Genomic DNA, 24,752 nt, shown 5'->3' on the forward strand with positions numbered 1-24,752 from the left:
GCTCACGGGTTCCCCCCTCCCAGAGGATCTGTTGGCAGTGCTGGGGTGGTGCAGTGGTGGTGGCAATGTTTCCTTACAGCCAATCCTAAGTCACCCATGCTCCTGTAGGGAACCTAACTGTGATGGTTTGAATAGGAATGTCCATATAGACTCATTTGAACGCTTAGTCATCGGGGAGTGGAACCACTTGAGAAGGATTAGAAGATGTCTTGTTGGAGGAAGTATGTCATTGAGGGCTTCAGAAGCCCAAACTGTGGGAGCCCATTTTCAGGTTCCTAGTTACCCAGCATGGAGGGGATGATTGGACCACGGGCCTGAGTGCAGGGGTCTGAGATGGTCTGCACTTGGCTGTGCTGGGGGAGGAGGTCTTTTGCTCCACCCCTTGGCATCTCTATAAATACCCTAGGCAGAGGCAGTCAAGGCCTGTTGGAATAGATTCCAGGCCCTCTCGAGGCTGTCCTGTATTGTCTGTTTATCTCCACACTCTAGATCCGTCTATCTAATATTTCCTGCTGCTCTCACTCAAGAGAACTCTGGGGAGCTGTGGGGTTGGTGGGTAGACGCCCCACACCAAACCAGGCCCAGTGTCTGCCCTCCTGCTGCCTGTGGATCCAGATGTAGAACTCTCAGCTACTTCTCCAACACCATGACTGCCTGGGTGCCAACATGCTCCCCACCATGATGACAGTGGACTGAACCTCTAAAACTGTAACCAGCCCCAATTCAGTGCTTTCTCTTAGAACATTGCCTTGGTCATTATGTCTCCTCACAGCCGCAGGACACTGACTAAGACACTAACTCGTTAGTTCACCAAGCGAGACCTGAGTGAAATCATCGCTTTGGTCTGTTAGAGTTTCGTCAACAGATGTGTGTTCATCTCCCCGAGAAAAGCTCACATAACACAATGCTTGCTGCCTGAACATGGAGCAGAGCAGAACTAAGGAAGGGTCTGGGAGCTTCGTTGTCTTGACTGTCTGTGAAGAGCCATGCAGCTGAGGTTCCCTGAAGGTGGGGTGCTCACAGGGTCAACCCAATACCGTCACCCTTTCAGCGTAGTGTTGACCCTGACCCTGCCATGAGCGAAAGGCATGCAGCTCAACCACTCTGAAGGTGGAGTGTCCCTGTGAAGAATCCCAGGGCAGCAAAAGAACACCTCCTGGATGAACGGGGTCTACCTGGTGAGCCCAGGAATGCCCCCAAATGGCTGATGGGCTAAAGAGGATACTACAGGGGCTGGAGAGAGAGCTCAGCAGTTAAGAATACTTGCTACCTTTGCAGACGACCCAGGTTCCAATCCCAGCACCCAGGTGACAGCTCACAACCATCTTAACTCAGTGCCATGGCATCCAGCACTCTCCTATGGCCTCCTTGAGTATCAAGCACACGTGGTGCATAGACATACATGCAGGCATTCACACGAATTTTTGGAGAAAGAAAATGCCTATATTACAGTCCTTGAAAGTGCATATGGGACAGGCTCTTAAGCGGGTATGGTGTCAGTCAGTGCTGTGGCCTTTGTCTGGGCAATAAGACTGAGGCTGAGGTATTCCAGGAAGAAATGTGCCTGTGGACAGGAGAAACTGCAACAAGACAGACATGTAGATGTTAGCGTCCACACTGGCCTCTGAGTTGGCCAGAAAAGTGAAAGACAAAAACATGAGATGGCGGCGTTGACTTGCTCTGCCTTACAGTTGGGATGTACAAGGAAAAATACACACTAGGTCTGTGCCGAGCATCCCTTCCTGGGAGCCCCAAACTCAGAATTGGGAAGCAAAGAGGGAGTAAGGGACAGAAGACAACTCCGGGTCTGACCTGAGAGAGAGGAAGGGACAATCCATTGTACAACATGAAGGACACTGAGAACCAGAGTAGTTTGCCTTTGAACTGGTTGGTTTGGAAAAGACCTACTGTCTGGGGACAAGGACTTTATTAAATGGACACCTGTTTTCTTTGAAATTGAATATTTTGTACTTTTATTTGCTTAGTTTTAAAAACATGACACCAATTCAACTACAAATTATCAGTTGTCAAAATGTTCTCTCGGGGGCTGGAGAGATGGCTCAGAGGTTAAGAGCACTGGCTGTTCTCCCAGAGGTCCTGAGTTCAATCCCCAGCAACCACATGGTGGCGCACAACCATCTGTAATGAGATCTGGTGCCCTCTTCTGGCCTGCAGAGACACATGCAGGCAGAATACTGTATACATAATAAACAAAATAAAATAAAAATGTTCTCTCAGGGCCAGAGAGGAGTCAGTGGCTTCAACGCTTGCTGTACAGGCCTGATGATGTGAGTTTGATTCCTGGAACCCAGAGGTTGGAAGGAGAGACTGACTTCCATCACATTATCCCCAGACTTCCACACATACATGGCCCCATGTGCATGCTCCTGCATTCACTACACACACATGCACACGCACATGCACGCACGCATGCACGCAAACAATGTAATTTAAAAGCCTACTTCACACTGGGTGGTGGTGGCGCATGCCTGTAATCCCAGCACTCGGAAGGCAGAGGCGGGTGGATCTCTGTGAGTTCGAGGCCAGCCTGGTCTACAGAGTGAGATCCAGGACAGGCTCCAAAGCTACAGAGAAACCCTGTCTCGAGAAACCAAAAAAAAAAAAAAAAAAAGTAGTAGCTATCACACCTGTAATCCCAGCACTAGGGAGACTGAGACAGGAGGGATCACCGTGAGTTCAAAGCCATCTGTGTAACTAGCAAATGCCCCTGACGCCAGCAGTCAACAGTGTGGGCCTGAATGCTACATGTGGAGAGGTGACCACAGGGGTCTCAGCATCCATGTGGCTCTCACACCTACTCCTGACAACAGACGAGGAGGAGAGGCAGAGCTGAAGAGGGGACCACACAGGTGAGCGGCAAGAATTCCTGCTTCTGTCCTGCTTTGGTAGCAGTTTCTACCTGGGAGTCGGGCTTCAGTGGGTCAAGTTCCTCTCAGAACCCCCCAAGCTTGTGCACCAGTGGGAACCCCGCTGCTCTCTCTCCTTACCCAAGCTCAGTGCAGCAGAAGGGGGGGCAGGACCCATACTGCCCTCGGCCTGGCAGTGGAGCAAATCCACAGAACTGGCTACGTGTTGGTTTCAGAGAAATTCCCCTATCTGGTTCTTGAAGGCAGTACCTTCCACCTGAGCCAACACCTTTTCCCCATGGGCTTGGTGCTACAAGCCACCAAAAAATATATGAAGTAGGATTTCAGCTGATTATGACAAGCTAATACCCGGAAGAAGCCAAGGGCTTCCAGAGGCCAAGCTGAGGCTCAAGGAGTGTTGGTGATATTGGCTTTTGATTATTAGCCATTTCTTACTATGAATTTCTTGCTATGTGCTACTGTAGCTTTTCCATCATTCATTGGGCACAATCTCTCCTCTACTAAAGGAATATTTAGATAACCTTCTGTGCAGAAACGCAGCCAGGATCCCGAATTTCAGGCCTTCCTGTCATTATCGTCATTAGCAGCATCCGGCCAGGACCATCCCTGGAGGGGCTGAAGTATCTTATCAGAGATACCTCTGCACCCTCGAAGAACAGACTTAAGCATCCAGACTATCTGTTTGAGAAGGCCTGGCGGATGTGCTAATTAAGCTTAACTTTCTCCCTTTCCAAAGTCTTATCTCTAGTTTTAGATCTACCTTTAACTATTAACTCAGAACTAAAGGGTTTCTACTCACAAGTACATTTAGCCGTCACAGAAGTTGCCTAGCCAAGTTGCCTAGTGATGGAAACAGAGACAATTTGGAGAGATAAGGGTCAAAGGGATAAAAGACAGTTTTATTTTCAAAGGAAGGGACGGAGAAAAGAGAATGGAAGAACTAGATGGGTAAGAACTGGAGAGGAACAAACTGAGATGGGGAAGAACTAGATTGAAGGACTAGAAGAGAGTACTAGAGGAACGAGATGGAAGATGAGGAAGAGCCAGATGGGGAAGAACAAGATGAGAAAAAAGGAGATGGGAGAGGAGCTAAGATGGGAAAGAACTAGATGGATGAGGACCTAGATGGGGCAGAACTAAGATGAGAGAATTAGATAGAACCTAGAGGGGACAGCAGATAAATGTACAGAGAAATCAGGCAAGAAAGAGGCTAGGCATGAGAGCAGAATAGAAGCTGTGTAGAGAGAGAACTGACTCAGAAGAATGAAGTGTGTGGACTAAGGAGTTTCGTGTACGTAGATTCATTTCATATCATCGAAGACTAAATTATCAGCTGGTTGTAGATCCTTCCCAGACCCTGGGAGGGGACCATCGAGGGGTTGGATCCCCATAGTCCCAGTTAGCTTGGGTCAGCTATTCTGCCTGTCCAAGTTGGATTCATAAAGCAGACACCCCACAGGACAGCGCAGTGAAATGCCTGTGGGGTCCCAGCGACGGCGACATGCCAGAGTCTGACTCCTACGGCAGTCTAAACTCAAATGGTGTCCCCCTTCTCAAGATGGCTCCTGGTTCCAGCACCCTGCGTTTGCTGGGAGATAACAGTAAGTCCTTTCCCAAAGTCAGGCTACTATGTGCTTTTACCCAAGTGTCCTGCACCCCCGAGGTGCTTCCAAGTTGCCGTGTTTGCCAGCACGGTGTTGGGACTCTCTGGCCTCTGTCTCTGGAGCTAGGCGTAGGTGTAGGGAGTATTTTCTGTGTTGCTCCAGATCACTAGATCTAACAAGGTTCCAGCGTCTCTCCAGATTCCAGTGTTCTCCAGTATCACCCACCTCACAATGCAGCAACACACCTGATACTTATGTTGTGAAGGTGAGGCTGCATGCCTGTCAACCATTTTATTTTCTGGTCTGTTATATTATGAGAGATGGAGTTAATATTCTAGTTTGAAGCCAGAAAAACTCAAAGGTCATTTTCAAATATGTTCACTTCTCTGTCCTATCACACAGAACTGTGTTAGTTCAGGACCTGAATTGTGCCTGTCCCACCAAACACCATGATCACAGACACAGAAGAAACGCAGCTGTGTTGTGGGATATTTGGTCACATTGTGAACCCCAAGTATGAGTTAAATAAAATCAACCATGGGTCAGGAGGTGGAGCCAGCAACTCGTTGACAGGAAGTAGCCATAGCGAGTAAGAGGGGAGTCAGGAAAATGGACAGAGATGCACAGGAAGTAGTGAGATGGGCCTTTGAGTCTGATGGCTTTTTTGGCTTGGGACAGGAGAAAAGAGCTGTCTTTCTGAGATGCTGGCTAAGGACGAAGGTCAGCTGGTTGCTCCTCGGCCCCCTCTGAGCTAGCAGGTTTTCACCCCAGCATCTGACTCCCGGGTCTTTATTAGTAAAATTGTATGATTGAGATTTAGTTGAAAACCAACACAGCTGAAGAAACCATTGGCCATAGCACAGCCTCAATCTACCACATACTGTTTGGCTTTGGTGCTGCTAATGAAGCGTGGTACCTCACACAATACTAAGCTCCACAACAGAAGGTAGGTTTCAAAGAACATTCACAGGTTGTAGGGGAATTTGTTTTCCTCCTCCTTCCTTTCCATTGTGGTCACAGAATTATTTAGAGGCCCATGTAGGTGTTGAGGTAGTGTCACATGCCTGTAATCCTAGCCCTGGGAAGGTTGAGGGGGATGGCAGGGAGGGTGACGATCTGAAGGCCAGCCTGTACCCGTGTGTATGCACTGTACACCACAAGAGCTCTGTAGGCAGCAAGCAGTGAGCCATTTCCTTCTAATCTAGGCTAATCATTGGTAGATGCGATCGGTTGGAATGCTTTCTTTAGGGAGCCTTTAACAACCCAACCTCTAAAGGAAAAGTACAAACCAAGTGAGGAATGAGATTAATAAAATTCAGTGCTCATTTAACTATTAGATTTCATTTTATTTTGTCGGATTTCCTTTTCCTAACCCAGATTTTAGCAACATTTCAAGTAAATACAATAAACGAACACAGCATGTGGCTAGTTATTTATGTCATCCCTTTGTCTGGGGTTTCAGTTATGAGAGGTAAGCCACTCTGAACCACAGCACGGCACAGCAATAATCCTGAGGCCAGAGAAGGCTCTGTGTGTAAAGGGCCGGGCATCAAGCCTGACAACCTGAGTTCAGTCCCACCACATGGTTGAAGGAGAGAACCAACTTCTACAAGTTGACCTTTGACCTCCACAAGTGCTCTGTGGCATGTACGCCTACACCCACACATATAACACACACATATACATACTAAGTGTAATAAAAAAAACCTTTAAGATACTTTGAGACATAATCTTTATTAGAGTGTATAGTCATAATTCTTCTCTTATTTTATTTCTTACTTTGTTCAATCAATAAACTTTGTCACAGACGTACACGCACAGGAAGGAATAGTCCACACAGTTCAGTACAGTTTCAGGCAACCAAGGGGACACAGAAGAGACTGCAGCACAACCATTTCTGATTGGTGTAGCACATCTTGAGGACAGGCAATATTTACTTAAAGGCTATGACCATTTCCTGCGGGTGTGGATAGAGGACTCTTTTTCCAAAACAGCGGTACTGCTGATCTGAATGACTGATGTAGGGAACTAGTTGCTGCATGAACTCTTTGGAACACTTAAAGTTTAGTAGGAATTCTGTAACTTCACATGCCTTTGCAGTACCATTCAAATACAAATGCATGCTTTGCTTCCAGCCAGACACAAGTTCAATTCACATAACACTCTAAGTCATCTATTAACCTGATTTGGGAAAAACAGGCAGGCAGAAGTCAGTTCAGAACTTCTCCCACGAACATCCACTTCCACTGCAGGATACACTAGGAAGAAAGCTGTAAGCAGAGGTGGGCATGTCTTGGGAGGTACTGTGAATTGGTTTGAGAAGAATATGGGGAGGAGAGGGGCTAAGGCAACTTGTTACCCAGTTTTGAAGATAAAACAGGATGGCTGACATTTCGGCATCTCAGAACCAGGCAAATCTCAAGCAGGTGAGATGGTATTACTCTTTCTGCAGGGAACTGGAGCTGCTCACACTTGTGTGAATTTTCCTGTGTATCACCAGTGTGGCTACCTGCCCAACAGACTATCCTAGCATTCAGCACTGATGTTCAGAACATAGAACAGCCAACTTCCTTTCTGCATCATCTCTTAGTGTGTTCATCCGCGTATTGCTCACTTGCACTGATTTTCTGAAATGTTATCTGGAAGCTCACACCATCAGAACAGCATCTTCATCCTCAGCAGGTGGTCTTATTTCACAGGTTACACGAGACATACACAACCTTCTCCTGGCCTCTTCCTGTCAAGCACTATGCATGTTCTAGCCAAACAATAACATTCCCCTGTATATATGTATATATATGCACAAATACACTAAAAACACAGAACTATATAAAATCATACACCACATAAAGCAGAATCATACTGATTTCCTAGTTGTCAGTACAAGAAAATGCATGCAGGGTAAGCCCCACAGAGCAAAGGGCTCATGGACATAGATTTCCAATCTCGGTTTGTATTTCCTGGAGTATAGTGACATGTCTTCCTTCTCAGCAAAATATTTAAAAGTTTTTAGATATTTCCCACTGTGTTAGATTTAAATGAAAACACTCCCTACATACATGACAATAAAAGCAAAACAGCTTACAAGACATTCCATGTTTAATACATCAAAGTTTCCAAGGCAACATTATTCAGCGACTCTGCCACTGCCCCTAAGGTGACCCGGAGCTCTAAGGGAGTGTGAGTGGGGGTGGGGACCGTCCAGCAGGGCTCAGGTGCTCTTCTTTTCTTCACCCAGTAAGTTCACGGTTGCTTTCTTGACTGTTGGGGGGAAAGAACACTGTATCAAGTTTTTATAGTGTAAGCCCCACGCTTCCTGGCCACTGGATGAAGTGGGTGACTAAGGTGGGTGACGAATGTGCAGCTGAGCACACTAAGGCTGTGGTCACGGCTACGAGGGCTTCCGGGAAGTGGACAAGGTGCCGCTTTAGAGCACAGATCCTCAAGACTTAAGCGGCAATCTCGAAGGTCACCTAGACTCAATGCTTGTATGACATTGTCACCTGAACTAGCTGTCCTGTCTCCCTCAATCATCAAAAGAGACTGTCACAGTGACCAGAGTCAGAGAAAGGGCCCACACCAGACCTGCTCACTGCACCTCTATTCCCCCAGGACAGGGAGTGCCAGGTGGGATGGAGGCGAGGCCGAATCTTCTGGAAGCTCCAGTAAGACTCCACAGATGGGAGCTGTTTTCCAAGAATCCCCTGTCCACAAGCTTTCGAGCAGCTGTTTCCCATTCACCCACTTAAAATCAGCAGGCAAGGTTGACAAGGAAGGGGACAGTCTTTCTTCCTCAACTGGCTGTGTGAGAAATACCCAGTGGATCTGAACCTCCAGCGAGCCAGCGAGCCAGCCCCACTTTCCTCCAATTTCTAAAATCCTCTCCGGGGTCTGCTTTCATGGTCCAAAGCTAGACCTGAGCAGGTGAGGCAGATCTGATAGGCCATGACACCTGAACTGTTCACGGTATGTCCCTTCTATGGCAGCCTCTTTCTAGACAGCCATCATGCCTCTTCCTGGTCCATCCACATCCGCCACCACATCTCTCTCTTTCTCCACTTCCTGACGCTCCCTGACACACACACCCCCGCTTCCCTAGCACAACCTCCATTTCCCTGTTTACCATGTCCCAGCCCTGGCCATTCCCTCTGTGGCACTTAGGTAGATGCTCTCTCCCAGTCTGCCTGAGGAGGTGGTTGTGGGTAGCTCACCCCCTCTGACCACCAGCCTGTGTTCTCTACTGATCATTCCCATCCACTCTCAAGCATGCTTGCTTCTCCTACTTAAGGAAGCAGATGATCGCTCCCACTGCCCGTAACTGTTTTCTTCGGGCCACCTGTCCTTGTTGCTAAGTCTGATGGCTGGCTGTCTCTTAGTCTTCATCATCTTATCTAACCCTCATGGCGGGTGGCAAACGACACTTCACTTAGCCAGACTCTGGCTTTCCTGCTATCCGAACCCACTTCTCCCTGCCAGTGCACCCACTGGTGACACACTTCCATCTCTTACACCCTCAGTGTAAACCTGCCTCCTGGGGCTCTCAACATCTGGATCCACATGGCTGTCTAACTGCTCCATACAGGGATCTATCTAACAGACATTCAGACACCTGCCCAGCACTGGATTTTGTATTTCCCACCACCCAGTCTTCCCGCCTTCAACAGTTGAGGCTGCCTGATCTGGCTTCTCTCTCTCTCCAACTCCTAGCCTAATTCATACACGAATCCTATGGTCCAGACTTTCATACTTATGGCTACTTTACTGTCATTACTACAAATCCTGAAGCTATCATCTCTAGCCAGATCACAACAGCCCAACTAACGATTGATTTCCTTCCTGAGTCCATTCCCCCACCTTCCTCCCAGAGCTGAGGCCCGAACCAGGGCCTTGCATTTGCTAGGCAAGCGCTCTACCACTTAAGTCCCCAACCCCTTCACTCCGCTCTTAATGCAGTGGCCACCGACCACACTGCTCTCTGCTCGGCCTTCTCCAGCAGCACCTTCCACACAGTCTACATGGCCCCTGGACAGCCCCATCTGCCTCCTGCCTACCTCTCTGTCTCTGTCTCCTGCTCTCCCTCCACGTTCCTTTTTCTGCTTCCCCCTCCAAGCTTTTCCACAAGCAGCTCCTGGACAATCTACCCTCGGGTTCCCGCTACTTTCCAAGTCTCACTCAGGACAGCCTGTGTGACGCTATCTTGATTTTCAACTCAGCACACTGGGAAGACAGAACCCCAGTCCTGGGAGCCTGTGGGCATGTCTCTGGGGCATTTGCTTGACTGTTAACTGATGCCAGAGAGCCCCACCCCCCTTGTAGAAGAAAGAAAGAGTTCAACACAAACCTAGAAGCCAAGCAGCACGCAGCACCCTCTGACCTCTGCGGCCAGCTCCGGCCTGGGAGTCCCTGTCAGTTACAAACCTTCCCTTCCCACGCTGGTTTCTGATGGAAAGGTTGTATCACAGCAGCAGAACACCAAACTAGCATGGCCACCTTGGTGAGGCTTTCCCGACGTCTCTATGGTAAACAAACTGCTCATCTAGCTTCTGCCTCCCAAACGCTGAGGTTGTGGTCACGTACACCACACCAGGCAGCAGAAACAATCAGAACGTCATGCTAAACGGGTCAGCCTAAACTGACCTATAGATAGATATTTATCGAACGGTAGATGATACTCTAAAGTATCTGCCTGAAGTGGACAAGTCATTTTTCTAATGTGGTGACTGAAGGCTGCTCTGAACGTGTGTGTCACTGAGGAAGCAGTGGAGGAGCCAGAGAGGACAAGGAGGCCAATAAGCCTGCTGTTGGAGCCTGGGCATCACACTCCACACTGCACCAAGTTCCCGAAGCCTTACCTTCTTTAGTGATGGCGTCTGCAGTCTCTTTGGCTTTGTCTTTCACGTCCTTCACCACGTTGTCTACCTGGGACTCATGCTTCAGGAAGACAGGCCGGATGATGCGTCTGTAGAGCAGCTCCGCCCCGTTAGACGGGCTGGGGGCCATGCACCACAGCAGGAAGCCACACTGCAGGGGCAGAGCACTGCAGGTGAGCAGGGGCCTGGGCTCTCGGGGACCACACTCATGCCCCCACCACTCTGGAGACAGCTGCTGTTCCTGACATCTCCATTCCAGGGGTTTCTGAAGGCTAGTTGGAGGCCTTTCTTAGATAGAAAAACACACAACCATTCATGAACCAGCAGGAGCTGCACAAAGAGACTGTCTCTGAAGAGAAGGAAGAGGAAAAGAGGGAGCTGGGAACACAGTTCAGCTGTTACAGTCAAAACCCTGGGTTCACTCCCTAGCACCCCAAAAACTAGTTACGGTGGGGCCAGCCCATAATTCCAGCCCTATGTGGAGGTGGGGCAAGAGGACCAGACATTCAAGGTCATCCTCAACTACACAGGGAAGTTGAAACCATGGGATACGTGAGACCATGTCTAAAATAAGCAGATAAATAAAACCCATAAGAACGGGAGGAAGGGAGGATGACAGGAAAGTAAAGGGATATAAATACGTCACCTTAAAACCCATCATGTTTTAAAGTGTGTGTGTGTGTGTGTGTGTGTGTGTGTGTGTGTGTGTGTGAGAGAGAGAGAGAGAGAGAGAGAGAGATCTGAAATAGGGTGCACGTGAGTGCAGGGGCATGCGTGGAGGTCAAAGGTCAACTTTCAGGAATCAAGTACAGGCTGTCAGGCTTCACAGCAAACACTGTCGCCCACGGCCCCATCTTGTCAGCGGAAACCTTTTTCTTAAAGTGACTACCTACTAATAAAAAACAATGAAGAAGGGGTGGGAGATGGCTTGCTGCACAAGCTTGGGACCTGAGTTCAGATCCCTGCACCATGTGCTGGTGTGTGTGTGTGTGTGTGTGTGTGTGTGTGTACACATGCAGGTGAGCGCACACACCCTACACACAGATACACAGATACTTAGCAGCAAGCTGAGCACTTTTAACATACAAGATTGAGGTCAACATGGGCAAAACAGCGAAACTTCAAAGAAAGGAGAGGGATATGTTTCTAGCTAGTATTTTTACATAGAATGTCTGGTTTTTAGGAATAAATTATTCATAAAGAGACAGATATTCACTTCAAAAGATGGCATTGGGGTTGGGGATTTAGCTCAGTGGTAGAGTGCTTGCTGAGCAAGCACAAGACCCTGGGTTCGGTCCTCAGCTCCGGCAAAAAAAAAAAAAAAAAAAAAGATGGCATCAAAGTGAGGCACAAAAGACTCACCAGATTAAGAACCACAAGATCCGATTCATGAGTTTAAGCAACTCAGCATGTTTGAATCCTTTTTGTGTTCCATAGGGTTTTAGGAAAATTATTTGTTTTTTATGGTTTTTTTACATTTATTTATTTACTTTATATGGACAGCTGCTTTGCCTGCAAGTATGTATTGTGACATATATTCATACAGTGCCCACAGAGGTCAGATCCCTCTGGAAACAGAGTTATGGGTGTCTGTGAGCCATCATGTAGGTGCTGGGACTTGAACCTGGGTTCTTTGGAGAAGTAAATGCTCTTTGCTGTTGAGCCATCTCTCCAGCCCTATAATGGTTTTTTTGTTTTGTTTTGTTTTTTTATCAGCTAGCAGTAGAGCAACGGTATCATCTAAAGTTCTCACTATTTATTAGTGGAACCCTCTGAAACGCCATCCACCTCCAGAGACTCCAGTGGGCAGGGTCTCTTTTCTGCATGAATTAAGGCAGGACTAACGGATGGAGTGGAGCCAGATGTCTCCAGTTCTGTTCTCAAAGTGATCACACTGTGGAATATACAGCCAGAGATCCACTTGGTACTTCCTGGTACCCTCTAGCTACTGTCTTGGGACAGTAAAATAATTACTGCTCTATATCTACATTCTCAGCATTTTCCAGTTCTCATATTAAAAACAAGGTTAATTACCATTCAACTCTCAAGGCAATACCCAGCTACCAGCTTTCAAAACTCCACCTTAATCTACGTTAACTATTTCTCACACAAATGTGACTTCATTTTTCATCAAGCTCCCCTCTGAGTGCCTGATGATAACTCTCCCAGAGGCACACAAGCCCACTCTTCCCGACAGTTCAGACGAAAGACACACTCTGCCTTAACTGGACCACTTTGACATCAGCACTGACGCAATGAATCCATATGACAACAGCCAGACTTCTGTCTGCGGCTCCAAAGCTAGTTGTAGGGTACAACTGATGGTCAGGGACCATCCTGTCAGAATTTAAAGCTTACACCAGAGAAAATGCATCTTGAGGGCTGGAAATGCAGCTCAATGACACAGCGCTTATCTAAAATGCACCAGGCCCAGGGTTCAGTCCCCAGCAACACACACACAGAGACAGAGACAGAGAGAGAGAACACACATGCCTGGTTTTATGTATCAACTTTTCCTACTCTGCTACAGTGAAACTGGTCAGAAACCTAAATTGTCTGGAGAACAAAAGAGAGGAAATATGCTCAGAATAAAATATGTACTTGCATGAATGGCCTTATGTAAACCTGTATAATTAAGGAAGGAAGAAAATAAATACATAAATCTAGATTTTTGGAAAGCCTTTGCAATATAGCCACAGAAAGGTGTCAGGTTAAATTTAAAATCAACTGTTCAAAAAATAAAGCAAATAAAATCAATTGTTCAAGCTGTGCACAATAATTTGAGGTCACCTGAGCTGCACAGTAAAACCCTATCTTTAGGGAAATGTAAAACAAAATGACTGTCCTTCCTGAACCACAAATAAAATGAAAAAGCAGAGAAGGGGTAAGATTTTGTATACTACTAAAGTATCCTGTTTTTACTTCTGTTCCTGTGTAATGCAGTCTGACGAAAAGCAACTTAGGGAAGGAAAGGGTAAGTTGCAGCTTACAGGTCCTTCCCTGAGGGAAGGCAAGGCAGAAACCGTGGAGGAACACACTTGCTGCTCCCTCAGTCTCAAGTTCAACTAGCTTTCTTACACAGCCCAGGACCTGCTGCCCAGGGAATGGTACCACCCACAGGTGGCCTGGGCTTTCCTACAACAATCAGTAATCAATACTCCCCCCACAAGGCACGCCCACTTCTCTGGTCACTCTAGACCAGGTCAAGTCCACACTCAGCGCTAATGAGGACAAAGTTAAAATGAGAAATGGTGGCTCTGGGGAGAGATGGCTCAGTACCTAAGACACTGCGAGCACAGGGCTTGGCCCTGCACCCATGTACAAAGCTGGATGGGCTATACTCCCTGTGCTTGGCAGGTGGAGACAGGCTTTCCCCAGAGCAAGCTAACTAGCAGAACTGATGTAAGAAAGCCAGTTGAACCAGGACTCACACACCCCAACTCTAGCATAAATGGGTGTGGCCTTTATTCCACAGCCAGAGTTTATGAATCCCTTGGAGGAAAATTGGTTTTCAGACCAAAGTAATAAGACACTTGATGAGTACGCTGTTTCCAAAGAAAAACAAGATAATCAACTACAGACTGTCAGGAGCAAAACCACAACTGAATGACAGAGAATTTTACAGCAGACTGTTTCCAGCTCAAAGAAGTGAGACAGCTGTTCGAGCCTCGTTGGCCAGAGCCCGACAGCTGATGCTGGAACCAATATAGAAGGAGAGACCCGACCCCTGGAAGTGTCCTTGGCCGTCACAAGCGCACACTCACACAAGTAAATTAAAATTAAAATACGAGCCTAGCAAGAGTAGTCAGGCTTGAAAATTATGACAGTTGAAATAAAAATCACAACACATGGCATTAATCACAGAATGGTTGTGACTATGAGCAAATGTAAGAACTAGGCAGACAGAAAGAAAGAGGGACATGTGGACAGATGTTTTTTTTTTAATAAAGGCTAAGATCAAACAGCAAAGGAAAACTACGTTTCTTATATCTCAGAATTAAAATCAAAATAAAGGAGCTGGTGGGGTAGCTCAGTAGTAGAGCACTCGCCTAACACGTGCAAAACCCTGGTTCAACTCCCCACCCAGAGAAAAGCAAAAACAAAAAGAAACTGAAGAATGAAAAGGGTGCCATTATCTAATCTCCCGCACCCCAGCTTCCTTAGATTAAAAATGAAGTATACAAATGTGTATAAATAAAAATAAAAGGGCTGGAGAGGTGGCTCAGAGGTTAAGAGCACTGACTGTTCTTCCAGAGGCCCTGAGTTCAATTCCCAGCAACCACATGGTGGCTCACAACCATCTGTAGTGAGATCTGGCGCCCTCTTCTGGCCTTCAGGGATACGTGCTGTATACATAATAATAAGTAAATCTTAAAAAAATTAAAAATAAATAAATAAAAATAAGCCAGGTGGTGGTGACGCACACCTTTAATCCCAGCACTCGGGAGGCAGAGCCAGGCGGATCTCTGTGAGTTCGAGGCCAGCCTGGTCTACAAAGTGAGTTTCAGGAAAGGCTCAAAGCTACACAGAGAAACCCTGTCTCGAAAAACCAAAAAAATAGATAGATAAATAAATAAAACTGTAAATAAGTTAAAGATATAAGAGTAACAACTGCCAAATGTACAGAAAACCTGAGGGGTGCTGCAGCATCCCGACTATATGGTCAGACTGAACGGCATTCAAAGTCATAATTCTGTAAGTGGGAATGACGGAGACATGGACGGGTGTAAGCATGTGGTAGGACGGGGGTGGGGGAGAAGAGCCAATCATTTTTCAATGGAATCAAGAGATATGTATAAAATATAAAAAAGCAACTAAGCCAAGTATTATTTAGAGATACAGAGGTAAATAATAAAACTAAATTGCCATAAATGAGGTGAAAGTGAGCCTTTTTGTTTTTTAAAAATATTTACTCTTGGGTTGGGGATTTAGCTCAGTGGTAGAGCATTTGCCTCGCAAGCACAAGGCCCTGGGTTCGATCCTCAGCTTAAAAAAAAAATTTACTCTTATTCTGTGATATATGAGTGTTCAGCTTATGTGTGTCTGTATCCATGGAGGCCAGAAGAGGCATCAGATCCCCTGGAAGTGAAGATACAGACTGTTGTGAGCAGCTATTTGGGTACTGGGAATCGAACCTGGATCCTCTGCAAGTGCAGCAAATGTTCTCAACCAATGAGCCATCTCTCCAGCTCTGACATGGTTGTTTTTAAGCAAAGTGCAGAATGGATTTTTTTTTTTTTCAAAATCTTTCAGAACGACTTGAACCTTTAAACTATGCCATGAGAACTGCACATTAAAATGACTATAGGGGAAAGGGGATAGCCTGAGTCCCTCAGGGCTGGACACAGCACCTTCTCTAGCTTGCAAACTCTGCGGTCTGGGACCCAGAGGCACTGGGTACATGTCACCCACTGAAGGGAGCAGGGCCTCTTCTGTGGAAGACACGTGGGAAACCATCCAGGGAAAAGAACCTCCACATCCATGAAATGAACCCCTTCCCTCTTCTTGTTCACCTCTGGTGCCAACCAGAAGCCCACAGAGATCCAGTTGTGAGTTTCAGTATCCTGTCCTCTTCCCCAAATGTTGGCAGCGTGGGCTAGTCCTGTGCCAAAAACAACGTTTGGCAGGGCTGAGCTCTGACTACTACAGCAAAGTTACCAAGATGACCTTCAGAACCAATGGGACATTTTCTTCTCCAAGTCTCCCACGGGAATGACATGCTTTTCCCCCAATCATGACGCCTGTCCAGCACTATGAATGCTGGAAACACATCACTGCATGAAGATCAATGGCAACACTGTGTCAAGTCCCAATGCTTCCAGTCCCTGCAACTGCCAAACACGCCTTTTGACACACTGTCACGTCTCTTCCCAGGCCTTACACAAAGGAAGGGAACCTCGGATGCTGCCTTCTTAGCTGTAATGGACACAAGAACCCTGGCAGCCAACATTTAAGTCCTCGCTCCTACTGTTCCTGGTAAAGGGCCCCAGACAGAGTCCGAGAGAACAAAGGAGACAGATGTGGCGGCAACAGCCCATTAGAAGCCACTGTACCTTCAGCATGTAGTAGAAGGGGAACCAGGAGAGGAAGAGGTCCGAGAAGAATTCGGCAATGCTGAACACGCCGTACACCACCCAGTAAGTCAGCCACTGGGTGTCGTCATCTTTGTTGGGGCTCTCGATGGCTTTCATTCTGAAAAGCAACGCAAAAGAAAAAACGTTGTCCCTTAGTGAGACATTATTCCTTCACAGCCCGTTCTCCAACGTCAGGCAGATGGATCAACTGTGGCAAACTTCACCTCCAGCTCTCAGCGGGCAGAGGCAGGAGGATCTGAGTTCCAGGCCAGCCGGGCTTCATAACCAGACCCTGTCAATAACAATAAAAATAAATAAAACCTCCACAACAGCTCCTGGAATACCTTTTTGGTTTGGTTTTGTCTTTCAGAGAAAGAAACTGTAGCTTAGAGAGGAGAAAGAGCATGTGTTACAAGTAGCGGAGATGGGTTTATACCTAGGACCACCTCCAAAGCCAATGTTTACTGCACTGCAGCGTGTCATTTTCTTCATTAGACACTGGACAGCACCCAGCAAAATGTCTGGCACAAGGTGGACACTTACTATTTACTAATTAGTGTAAGTACTGTGGGAGGTTTGCAACTTTGCTTTGGGAAGATACCACTGAGATCTTGTCCTGTACTAGAAAAAGCCACGGCCCACAAATCAGTCACAGAGCAGAGAGAGTAGAGAAAGGTCACAGTCTCAAAGTCTAGATCCCCAGGAGACCAGCCTGTCCTTCCCGACTTAGTTGTGCAGGGGAGGGGTCCATCCGAAGTGAAAGGTGATGGTCGGAGTTGGTGTTCCAGGCTGCTGACTCACAAACCCAGAAAATGACCATCTGCACCAGCTGCAGCACTTGGTAAACACTATGCCTAGTCTTCTCGGACCTACCAGTTCAGACTCTGGGAGGCAGAGGACAGCCGCATGCCCTCAGAGGTGGACAGGAGCCAGGTGTGACACCTGACGTAAGAGCACTTGGAAGGTGAAGGCAGGGCGATCTCGGTTTCAAGCCTGACTGTTGTTCCCGGAAACAGTAATAAAGAGGGCTGGGGAGGGGCTTAGAGGGTGAAGCGCACGTGAGAAGCTGTGTCCAGACCCCCAGACCCATGTAAATCTGAACGCAGTAACATGTGTCTGACCTGGGCCCTGCTACAGCAGACGCGAGGCAAAAACGACGATCCTCAGCAGCCAGCTAGCCTGGTGGACTCTGTGGCGAATAAGAGACCCCGCCTCAAGCAAGGAAGAGTGACACCTGATATTGTCCTCTGACCCCCACAGGGGTGCCATGGCAAGCATGTGCCACCCCACATACATACACCCCAAGCACAACTAAGATTTTTCTTTTTTAAAAAAGAAAATTGGGCATTGATCCCAATGGAGAGCCACACTTGATAACCATCATTTCAGATTTCCAGCCCTGACAGCACTACCCTACCTACTCATCTCTAAGAAGGGAAATCCCAGTAGTACCATAGAATATTGAACTAGGTAAACTATGTGTTACATTTGTTTCTGCTGCCTCTGTTAGCGATGTAAAGACATGTTACATTCCTGGGTGCTGCATCTGTTTAACTATGTAAAGATGTGTTACATTTGCTTCACCTTGCCGGCCTAAGGCAGCTGATTGGTCTAATAAAGAGCCGAATGGCCAACAGCTAGGCACACAGAGGGGTTAGGGGAAGGGGGCTGGCAGACAAAGAGAGTAAGTAGGAGGGGAAATCTAGACCTGGAGAAGAGAGAAGGGAAAAAAAAGGAGAAAGAGAGGGACATGCCCAGACAAGAAGCCAGGCAGCTGCCAGCCACAGGCAGCAGTGGAAGTAAGATATGCAGAAGGAAGGTAAAAAGCCCCGAGGCAGAAGGAAGACAGAGAGACGGGTGATTTAAGTTAAAAGAGCTAGCCAGAAATGAGCTAAGATAAGGCTGAGCATTCATAAGCAGTAAGTCTTCGGGTCATGACTTGGGAGCTGCTTAGTGGCCCAAAAGAAAAAGCCTGGTACATGGTAGCCGAAGTGGTTTCCCAGGGGCTGCAGCTAGAGGACAGTCATCTTTCCCAGCACTGAGGAGACCAAGAGAAAAGGTGCACAGAAGACACAAAAGAGAACTGCAATAAACCCACTCCGCCAGCCTAGAATGCACACCTGAACACTCTCAAGTGCAGAAGGAACTTAAGATGAGACTCATTAAAAACCCTTCCCCGAGATTTTAAGAACTACATCTAGATGCCTTCTATTTGCTTTGCTGGACCAAAGCCTCTGGTTCTTTTCAGTTTCCAGCTAAACTCCAGAGGAGTTCTGGAACAATCCCAGAAGCCCCTGGCAATGACTGCAGCTCTCTGCAGGCCTGGGCTTCATCGGAAGAGGCAGACACCGATCCTGAGCTCTGAACTCCTGGAGTAAATACAGCTTTTCTGGACACACTGTGGTCTCTCAGGTCCATTACTCTCTGCAGGCCTACACTACCAATTCTTACCACTGATCCAAAGCCTGACCACTCTGCTCAGCACTGCAGCCTCTTTCTTCTGTCCTGAGCCACTTACCATGGAGGAATGGAACCCCTCTTCCCTAGAGCAGACGGCAAGGAAGAAGCTGGGCTGGGTGAAAGACAGACAGAATTACGGTGGGAAAGACAGTTTGCTGCTCTGGGGGAGTCGGCAATTCTACAAATTCATGGAGCAGAATAAGGAACCACAAAACGTTGAGTTGGGGGCACCTCAGAGATGAATTAACTAAAATTCTCCATTTTTAAATTTCTATCTTTTTAGTATTTTCAGACAGGTTCTCGTGTAGTCCAGGCTGGCTTCAAATCTGCTATACAGCTGAGGCTGGCCTTGGACTGTTCATCCTCCTGCCTCTGCCTCCCAAGTGCTGGGATTGTAGGAATGCATTGGCACACCTGGCCGTGCGTGCGTGCGTGCGTGCGTGCGTGTGTGTGTGTGTGTGTGTGTGTGTGTGAGAGAGAGAGAGAGAGAGAGAGAGAGAGAAAGAGAACATGGAGGTCAAAGCGGACAAAGTGGTATCAAAATGCATTCTAATTCATTAAGAGATTACAGAGGCTCCACACAACACATTTTATAAGGGGGGATGGTCTATTTAAACACATTTTTAATATTCTGACACCTTTATAAAGGACAACAACAAAGATGTCCTAGATACATTGCTAAGTATAAAAACATTCTAATTTTGTGTTAAAACGAAACAGGCAAACAAATAAAAGACATGTTTGTGTGTGCTGACAGACCAAGACAGGTGTCCAGAAAGCTTTCAGAGTATAAAATCAGTCCTGAGTATTGGGGTCCCTGTAATGAGCAGGACGAAGGGGCAGAGGAGAGTTCTCCTGGAAACCCTGAGCTCCACAATGTAACTGCTGCTTCCTATGAGGCCAGCTCTCCCTGGAGCCTCGCTAGAGACAGACACTCAAGTGAACATACTCACGTAATTCTCTCTGGAGGAAACAGCTAATAGATTTCCTTATAAACAGTCTTCGCTAACATGACAGCCTGTGCTCTGGGGACTAAATGCCTTCCATACATACACAGAGAAACGGAAGAGACGCAAAGCCCACCGGACAAAACGGACTCATCTGAACTTTCTACTTGAACAAAGTGAACTATCAAAACTCACTCTAGGGTTGGGGATTTAGCTCAGTGGTAGAGCACTTGCCTAGCAAGCGCAAGGCCCTGGGTTCAGTCCTCAGCTCAAAAAAAAAAAAGCAAAACTCACTCTAAGTCAGGGTCACCGGGCACACTGCGTGCCTGGCTGGGCACTACTTGACTACCCTGCCCACATCATCCGTTCAAACCTGGGATGGGTGTTCATTCTCTCTGGGCTTTCGCTTGCTATCTACCAAGTGATACACCTTACTGTGTTGCTGTGACAATTACAGTTGTTAGTATATGTAATGCATTTGTAACACTGAATGGAACAGAATCAATATGTCCGTAGCAGGTAATAATTATAGTAATGCTTGCTGGGACTCCTAGGAAGTGAGCAATCAGAGGCAGAAGAACACCACCAGTTCTCTGACTAAGAGCTGGCAGAGGAATGTTATCAGTTAAGAAGGCCAAAAGGATAATAGAGACTCACAGATGGATTTTAATTATACCTCAAATCCTCTGTGCTCTTAAAGAGTTAGCTGAAACCTCCAAAGTCCTGTTTGCAGGTTAGTAGGAACACTTTGGATACCGGTGAAACATTCTTTGAGCCAACTCTGGAAGAAACACTGGGAAAAATTACTGTCTTTGGTACTGAACTGGTCCTGATCCACCCGGGGCACTCCTGAGTCTCTCCCAGCCCACAGGGGTCAACAGTTGGTGCTGGCTGACTCCCTCCTTGTCGGCCCACCTCCTGTTCACAGCTCCACAGTTGGGTTTGTTTGCTTGTTGAGACAAAGCTGAGAACTGAGGACATCCAAGGGCAGCACCAGACACACAGGAAGAAAACCAGAGCTGGGATGCTCCCGAACCACCCATCCTTCTCCCTCCCAAACCAACCGTCATCAAGAGAGCAGAAAGCATTCCCTGATGCAGACCGACCAGGCTGCAAGTCTCGGTGATAAAGAGGCATCCATCTGGGTGCAGCTGAAACACACTCTGCTCTGGCAGGGATGCGGACAGGAGAGGGGTAGGAGTACACAGGAATTTCTTGTCCTATGGATCTATAATTACTCTTAAAAAACGGCTACTTAGGGCTGGAGAGATGGCTCAGTGGTTAAGAGCACTGCTTGTTCTTCCAGAGGTCCCGAGTTCAATTCCCAGCAACCACATGTGGCTCACAACCATTTGTAATGAGATCTGGTGCCCTCTTCTGGCCTGCAGGTATACATGCAGACAGGTCACTGTATATATAATAAATAAATCTTTAAAAAAAAAAAAACAGGCTACTTAAAAAGAAAATTCTTCTTACAAACTAGGCATTTTGTAATATCAGATTTTAAAAATTCTTACATTACCATTATACCGTTTTTGTTTGGGATTTTAGGGTAAGTATTGTTTACTTTCTTTGTTGCTGTTTTGTTTTGTTTTCCAAGACAGGTTTCTCTGCATAGCCCTGGCTGTCCTGGAACTCCCTCTGTAGACCAGGCTGGCCTCGAACTCACAGAGATCCACCTGTTTCTGCCTCCAAGTGCTGGGATTAAAAGTGTGCACCACCCAGCAACTTTTTTTTTTCTTTTTGTCTGCATTTTTAACAATGGTAAAATTATTTGTGTTTCAAAGAACTGTTCTAAAATGTTTCTAATAGATTTATTACCAGTACACGTTTGATTTGCATACCTACTTTACAAACCTATATATTTGGCTTTGTTTGTTTAGAGACATGGTCTCTTATGTAGCTGTAGCTGGCCTTGAACTTATAGAGATCTGCCTGTCTCTGTGCTTACTTACCTATACACTTAGGATCCTATAAAATGTCTTGGGTCAGGCTGGGCATGGCAGTGCACGCCATTAGTCCCAGCACCTGGGAGGCAGAGGCAGGCAGATCTACATGAGTTTGAGGCCAGCCTGGTCTACAAGGAGTTCCTGAACAGCAAGGATTACACAGAGAAATCCTGTCTCAAAAAACAAACAAACAAACAAAAGTCTTGGGTCAAAAGGTATGACAAGTAGAAAAAGTTTTAAAAGTTCCAGGGGCTGGAACGGCGTCTCAGCAGTTGAGAGCGCTTAACTGGTCTTGTGGCTATAGTGTGTCACAACCATCTGTAACTCCAAGTGATCAAGTGATGGGCCACCCTCTTCACACCTCCCTGGACACCACCAAGCACGAAAGTGGTGCACACAGATACACGAAGGCACTCACTCACACACAATTTTTTTTTTTTTTTTGGTTTTTCGAGACGGGATTTCTTTGTGTAACAGCTCTGGCTGTCCTGGAACTCACTCAGTAGACTAGGCTGAACTCAGAGGTCCTCCTGCCTCTGTCTCCTGGGCACTGGGATTAAAAGCGTGCGCCACCACACCATTAGGTTACTGTTTGAAAAGAGATAGTGTGCTTATTGGACAACTCAGGAGTTAGGAAGGGTCCTCACTTCCTCTCACTGCTAATGGTCAATGCCATATTAGAAAAAGAAAAACGTTAACAACTCCAGGTCAGGTCCGTGAGGGTGTACACTTGGAAGCCCAGTACTTGGGAGTCTGAAACAGGAAAACGGAGTTTGGGGCACAAAAACCACATGACAACTCTGAAAGGCATGAAAACAGAGTAAAGGCACAGGGCTGGCACAGGGCCATGATCCCGCACTTGGGAGTCTGAGCTGAAGGGTTACATCTGGAATGCAAGCATTATACAGCAACTTTGTGAGATCTCAAAGCATGTTAGAACCTATGTGGTGGGTCAGTGAGTCCAACAGCTTGCTGCCTGGCCTAGCTGAGTTTAAACTCTGGGGCCCACATAACAGTGGAAGAGCTGACTGCTACAGGACGTACTGACTTCCACATGTGTACTCACACTCTCTCTCACACACACAGACAGAAATAAATGTTTACTATGTAATGTAAAACACAGCAAAGCAAGGAACGCCTATGTGTGGTGAGGGCCTGAGGATCCAGGGCAGATTCAGCAACATACTAAATTCAAATTAGCCTGGGCTGGATGAAAAACCTGTTTCAAGAAACTGTAAATGGAAATGTAATTTAGTGGTTTAAAAAAAAACATTTATTTATTTACTTATCTATTTCTTCTATGTATTGTGTGTGAGGAGGACAAGGCCACTGTCTCACCTGAGTTCCAGGAATTAAACTCCGGTTAAACTACTCCCTCTTCCCTCCCCACCCCAACCCATTCTTTAGAGGCACAGTTCTGCTATGTAGCCTGAGCTGGGCTGGAATTTGAGACTTTCTTACCTCAGCATCCACAGGTGTGTGCCACCACCTTTTTTTTAAAAAAAGATCGGGTCTCATGTAGCCCAGGCTGGCCTCAAATGTGACATGTAACCGAGGCTCTCTGTGAACTGATCTCCCGCCGAGCCCCATCTCTTAGGTGCTGTGACTGCAAGTGTGTGCGGTCATGACTGGTTTTGTTCCAGCTGTTTTGATCAAGACAGAGTACATCTTTTCCTATGTGTACAGCACCTGTGGCTACCTACCTGCGGCCAGTCTAACTGGCATGGGGGAGCTCGTGTGTGGAATGGCGGGCCACTGCCACCACTGAACTTTCATAGCTATGCTGCCACTGCATCAGAAATTCTAACAGCTCCAGGCCCCCCTCAGGCCCAGTGAAGACTCTCTCCAGACGAATGACAGACACTGGTAACCACTCCTTCGTGGCACACTCACAGCACTGTGTGTGTGAAATAACTGGCAGAGATGCCCTTGACTAGGGAAGGCAGGCCCAGGAGACGATCAGAGCCTCAACCCACTGTGGAAACCCCAATGCCTTTGCTTGACAACCCTGTGACTCCTAACAGTTAGGGGGGTTCAGGCAGCACAGCCGTGACCAGTGATGGGGAGGAACTTATGCCTGACAGCATAAGGACACATTTTCTAAGAAGGTTTTTTTCCAGCTTCCCGAGCAGATGTTGCTCGGAGGTGCAGCATCTGCCAAGCATGTATGTGTGAGGTGTGGCGCTGCATTCGACCCCAGCATCACAAACCAGAGGCAATGAGGAAGGACACCAGCACCAGCCCCAGACTACCCCCTCTGCACTCCCGGTCTGTCCTTAGTCAGCACACTACATTTCAGGTTCACATGGCAACTGTACAGCCTGTTCATTTTCCTCCATGCTGAGTTCTTCCTTCAGGACACAGTCTCTCAGAGTAAGACAACAGCACTTGCAGCAGAAGCAGGAGCCAGGGATGTGTCGTTTAGTGATGTCACCTTGCATGGCACAGACAGGCCCCAGTTCTGAGTCCCAGAACCACAAAGCAGAAGTTTAAGCTGCTCAACTTTTATCGAGTATTTTAGATTATAAAAATGCTATTATTTATCTCATCAACAAAGTAAAACTAGCAAACAGGAAAAGAAGCTATGGGAAGCCCTGGCCATGGGGCTGCTGATGCTCTGGGTGAAGAGTGAAGGGTCATGTGGTCCGAATCTGTGATGGGAACGACAAACAAGGCATCTTGACCCTCAGCAGAGCACACCTGCTGTGAGTCAAGGGCATTCTTGCTACAGACCAAGAAGAACCAGAGAGAGGAAGCCCCCTCTGTTCAGGATACACTGTGGGTGCCAATCTGAGCATTCCTAACCAGGTTCTCACAAGAAGGGGTGTATTCCTGAACTAACAGATACTACTGTGGCTCAGTAGTCCCAAAGGAGCTAGCAGAACCTGAAAGCTTTCAACCTCTCTAAAGAAAGTGATGTCCAACAACATGCCGTGAGAACGCCCTTAAGAAAAGATGGT

General features: G+C 47.1%; 1 protein-coding gene and 1 non-coding gene across 2 annotated transcripts in view; one reads left to right on the forward strand and one right to left on the reverse strand.

Annotated features, from left to right (window-relative positions):
• Positions 1 to 6,207: 6,207 nt before the first annotated feature.
• Positions 6,208 to 24,752, reverse strand: part of Reep5 (receptor accessory protein 5) — a 32,167-nt gene continuing 13,622 nt past the window's right edge. Inside the window, exons 3-5 of the mRNA XM_036205007.1 lie at positions 16,416 to 16,554; positions 10,345 to 10,513; positions 6,208 to 7,753 (exon numbers count right to left, since the gene is read on the reverse strand). Coding sequence (XP_036060900.1) covers positions 7,704 to 7,753; positions 10,345 to 10,513; positions 16,416 to 16,554 — 358 coding nt within the window. The 3' untranslated portion in view covers positions 6,208 to 7,703. The remainder of the gene's footprint in view (positions 7,754 to 10,344; positions 10,514 to 16,415; positions 16,555 to 24,752) is intronic.
• Trnaa-cgc lies at positions 15,290 to 15,356 on the forward strand. Its single transcript has one exon. It is a non-coding gene; the product is annotated as a tRNA-Ala (tRNA).

This window comes from Onychomys torridus, chromosome 13 (genome assembly GCF_903995425.1).
Source record: "Onychomys torridus chromosome 13, mOncTor1.1, whole genome shotgun sequence".
Lineage (NCBI taxonomy): Eukaryota > Metazoa > Chordata > Mammalia > Rodentia > Cricetidae > Onychomys > Onychomys torridus.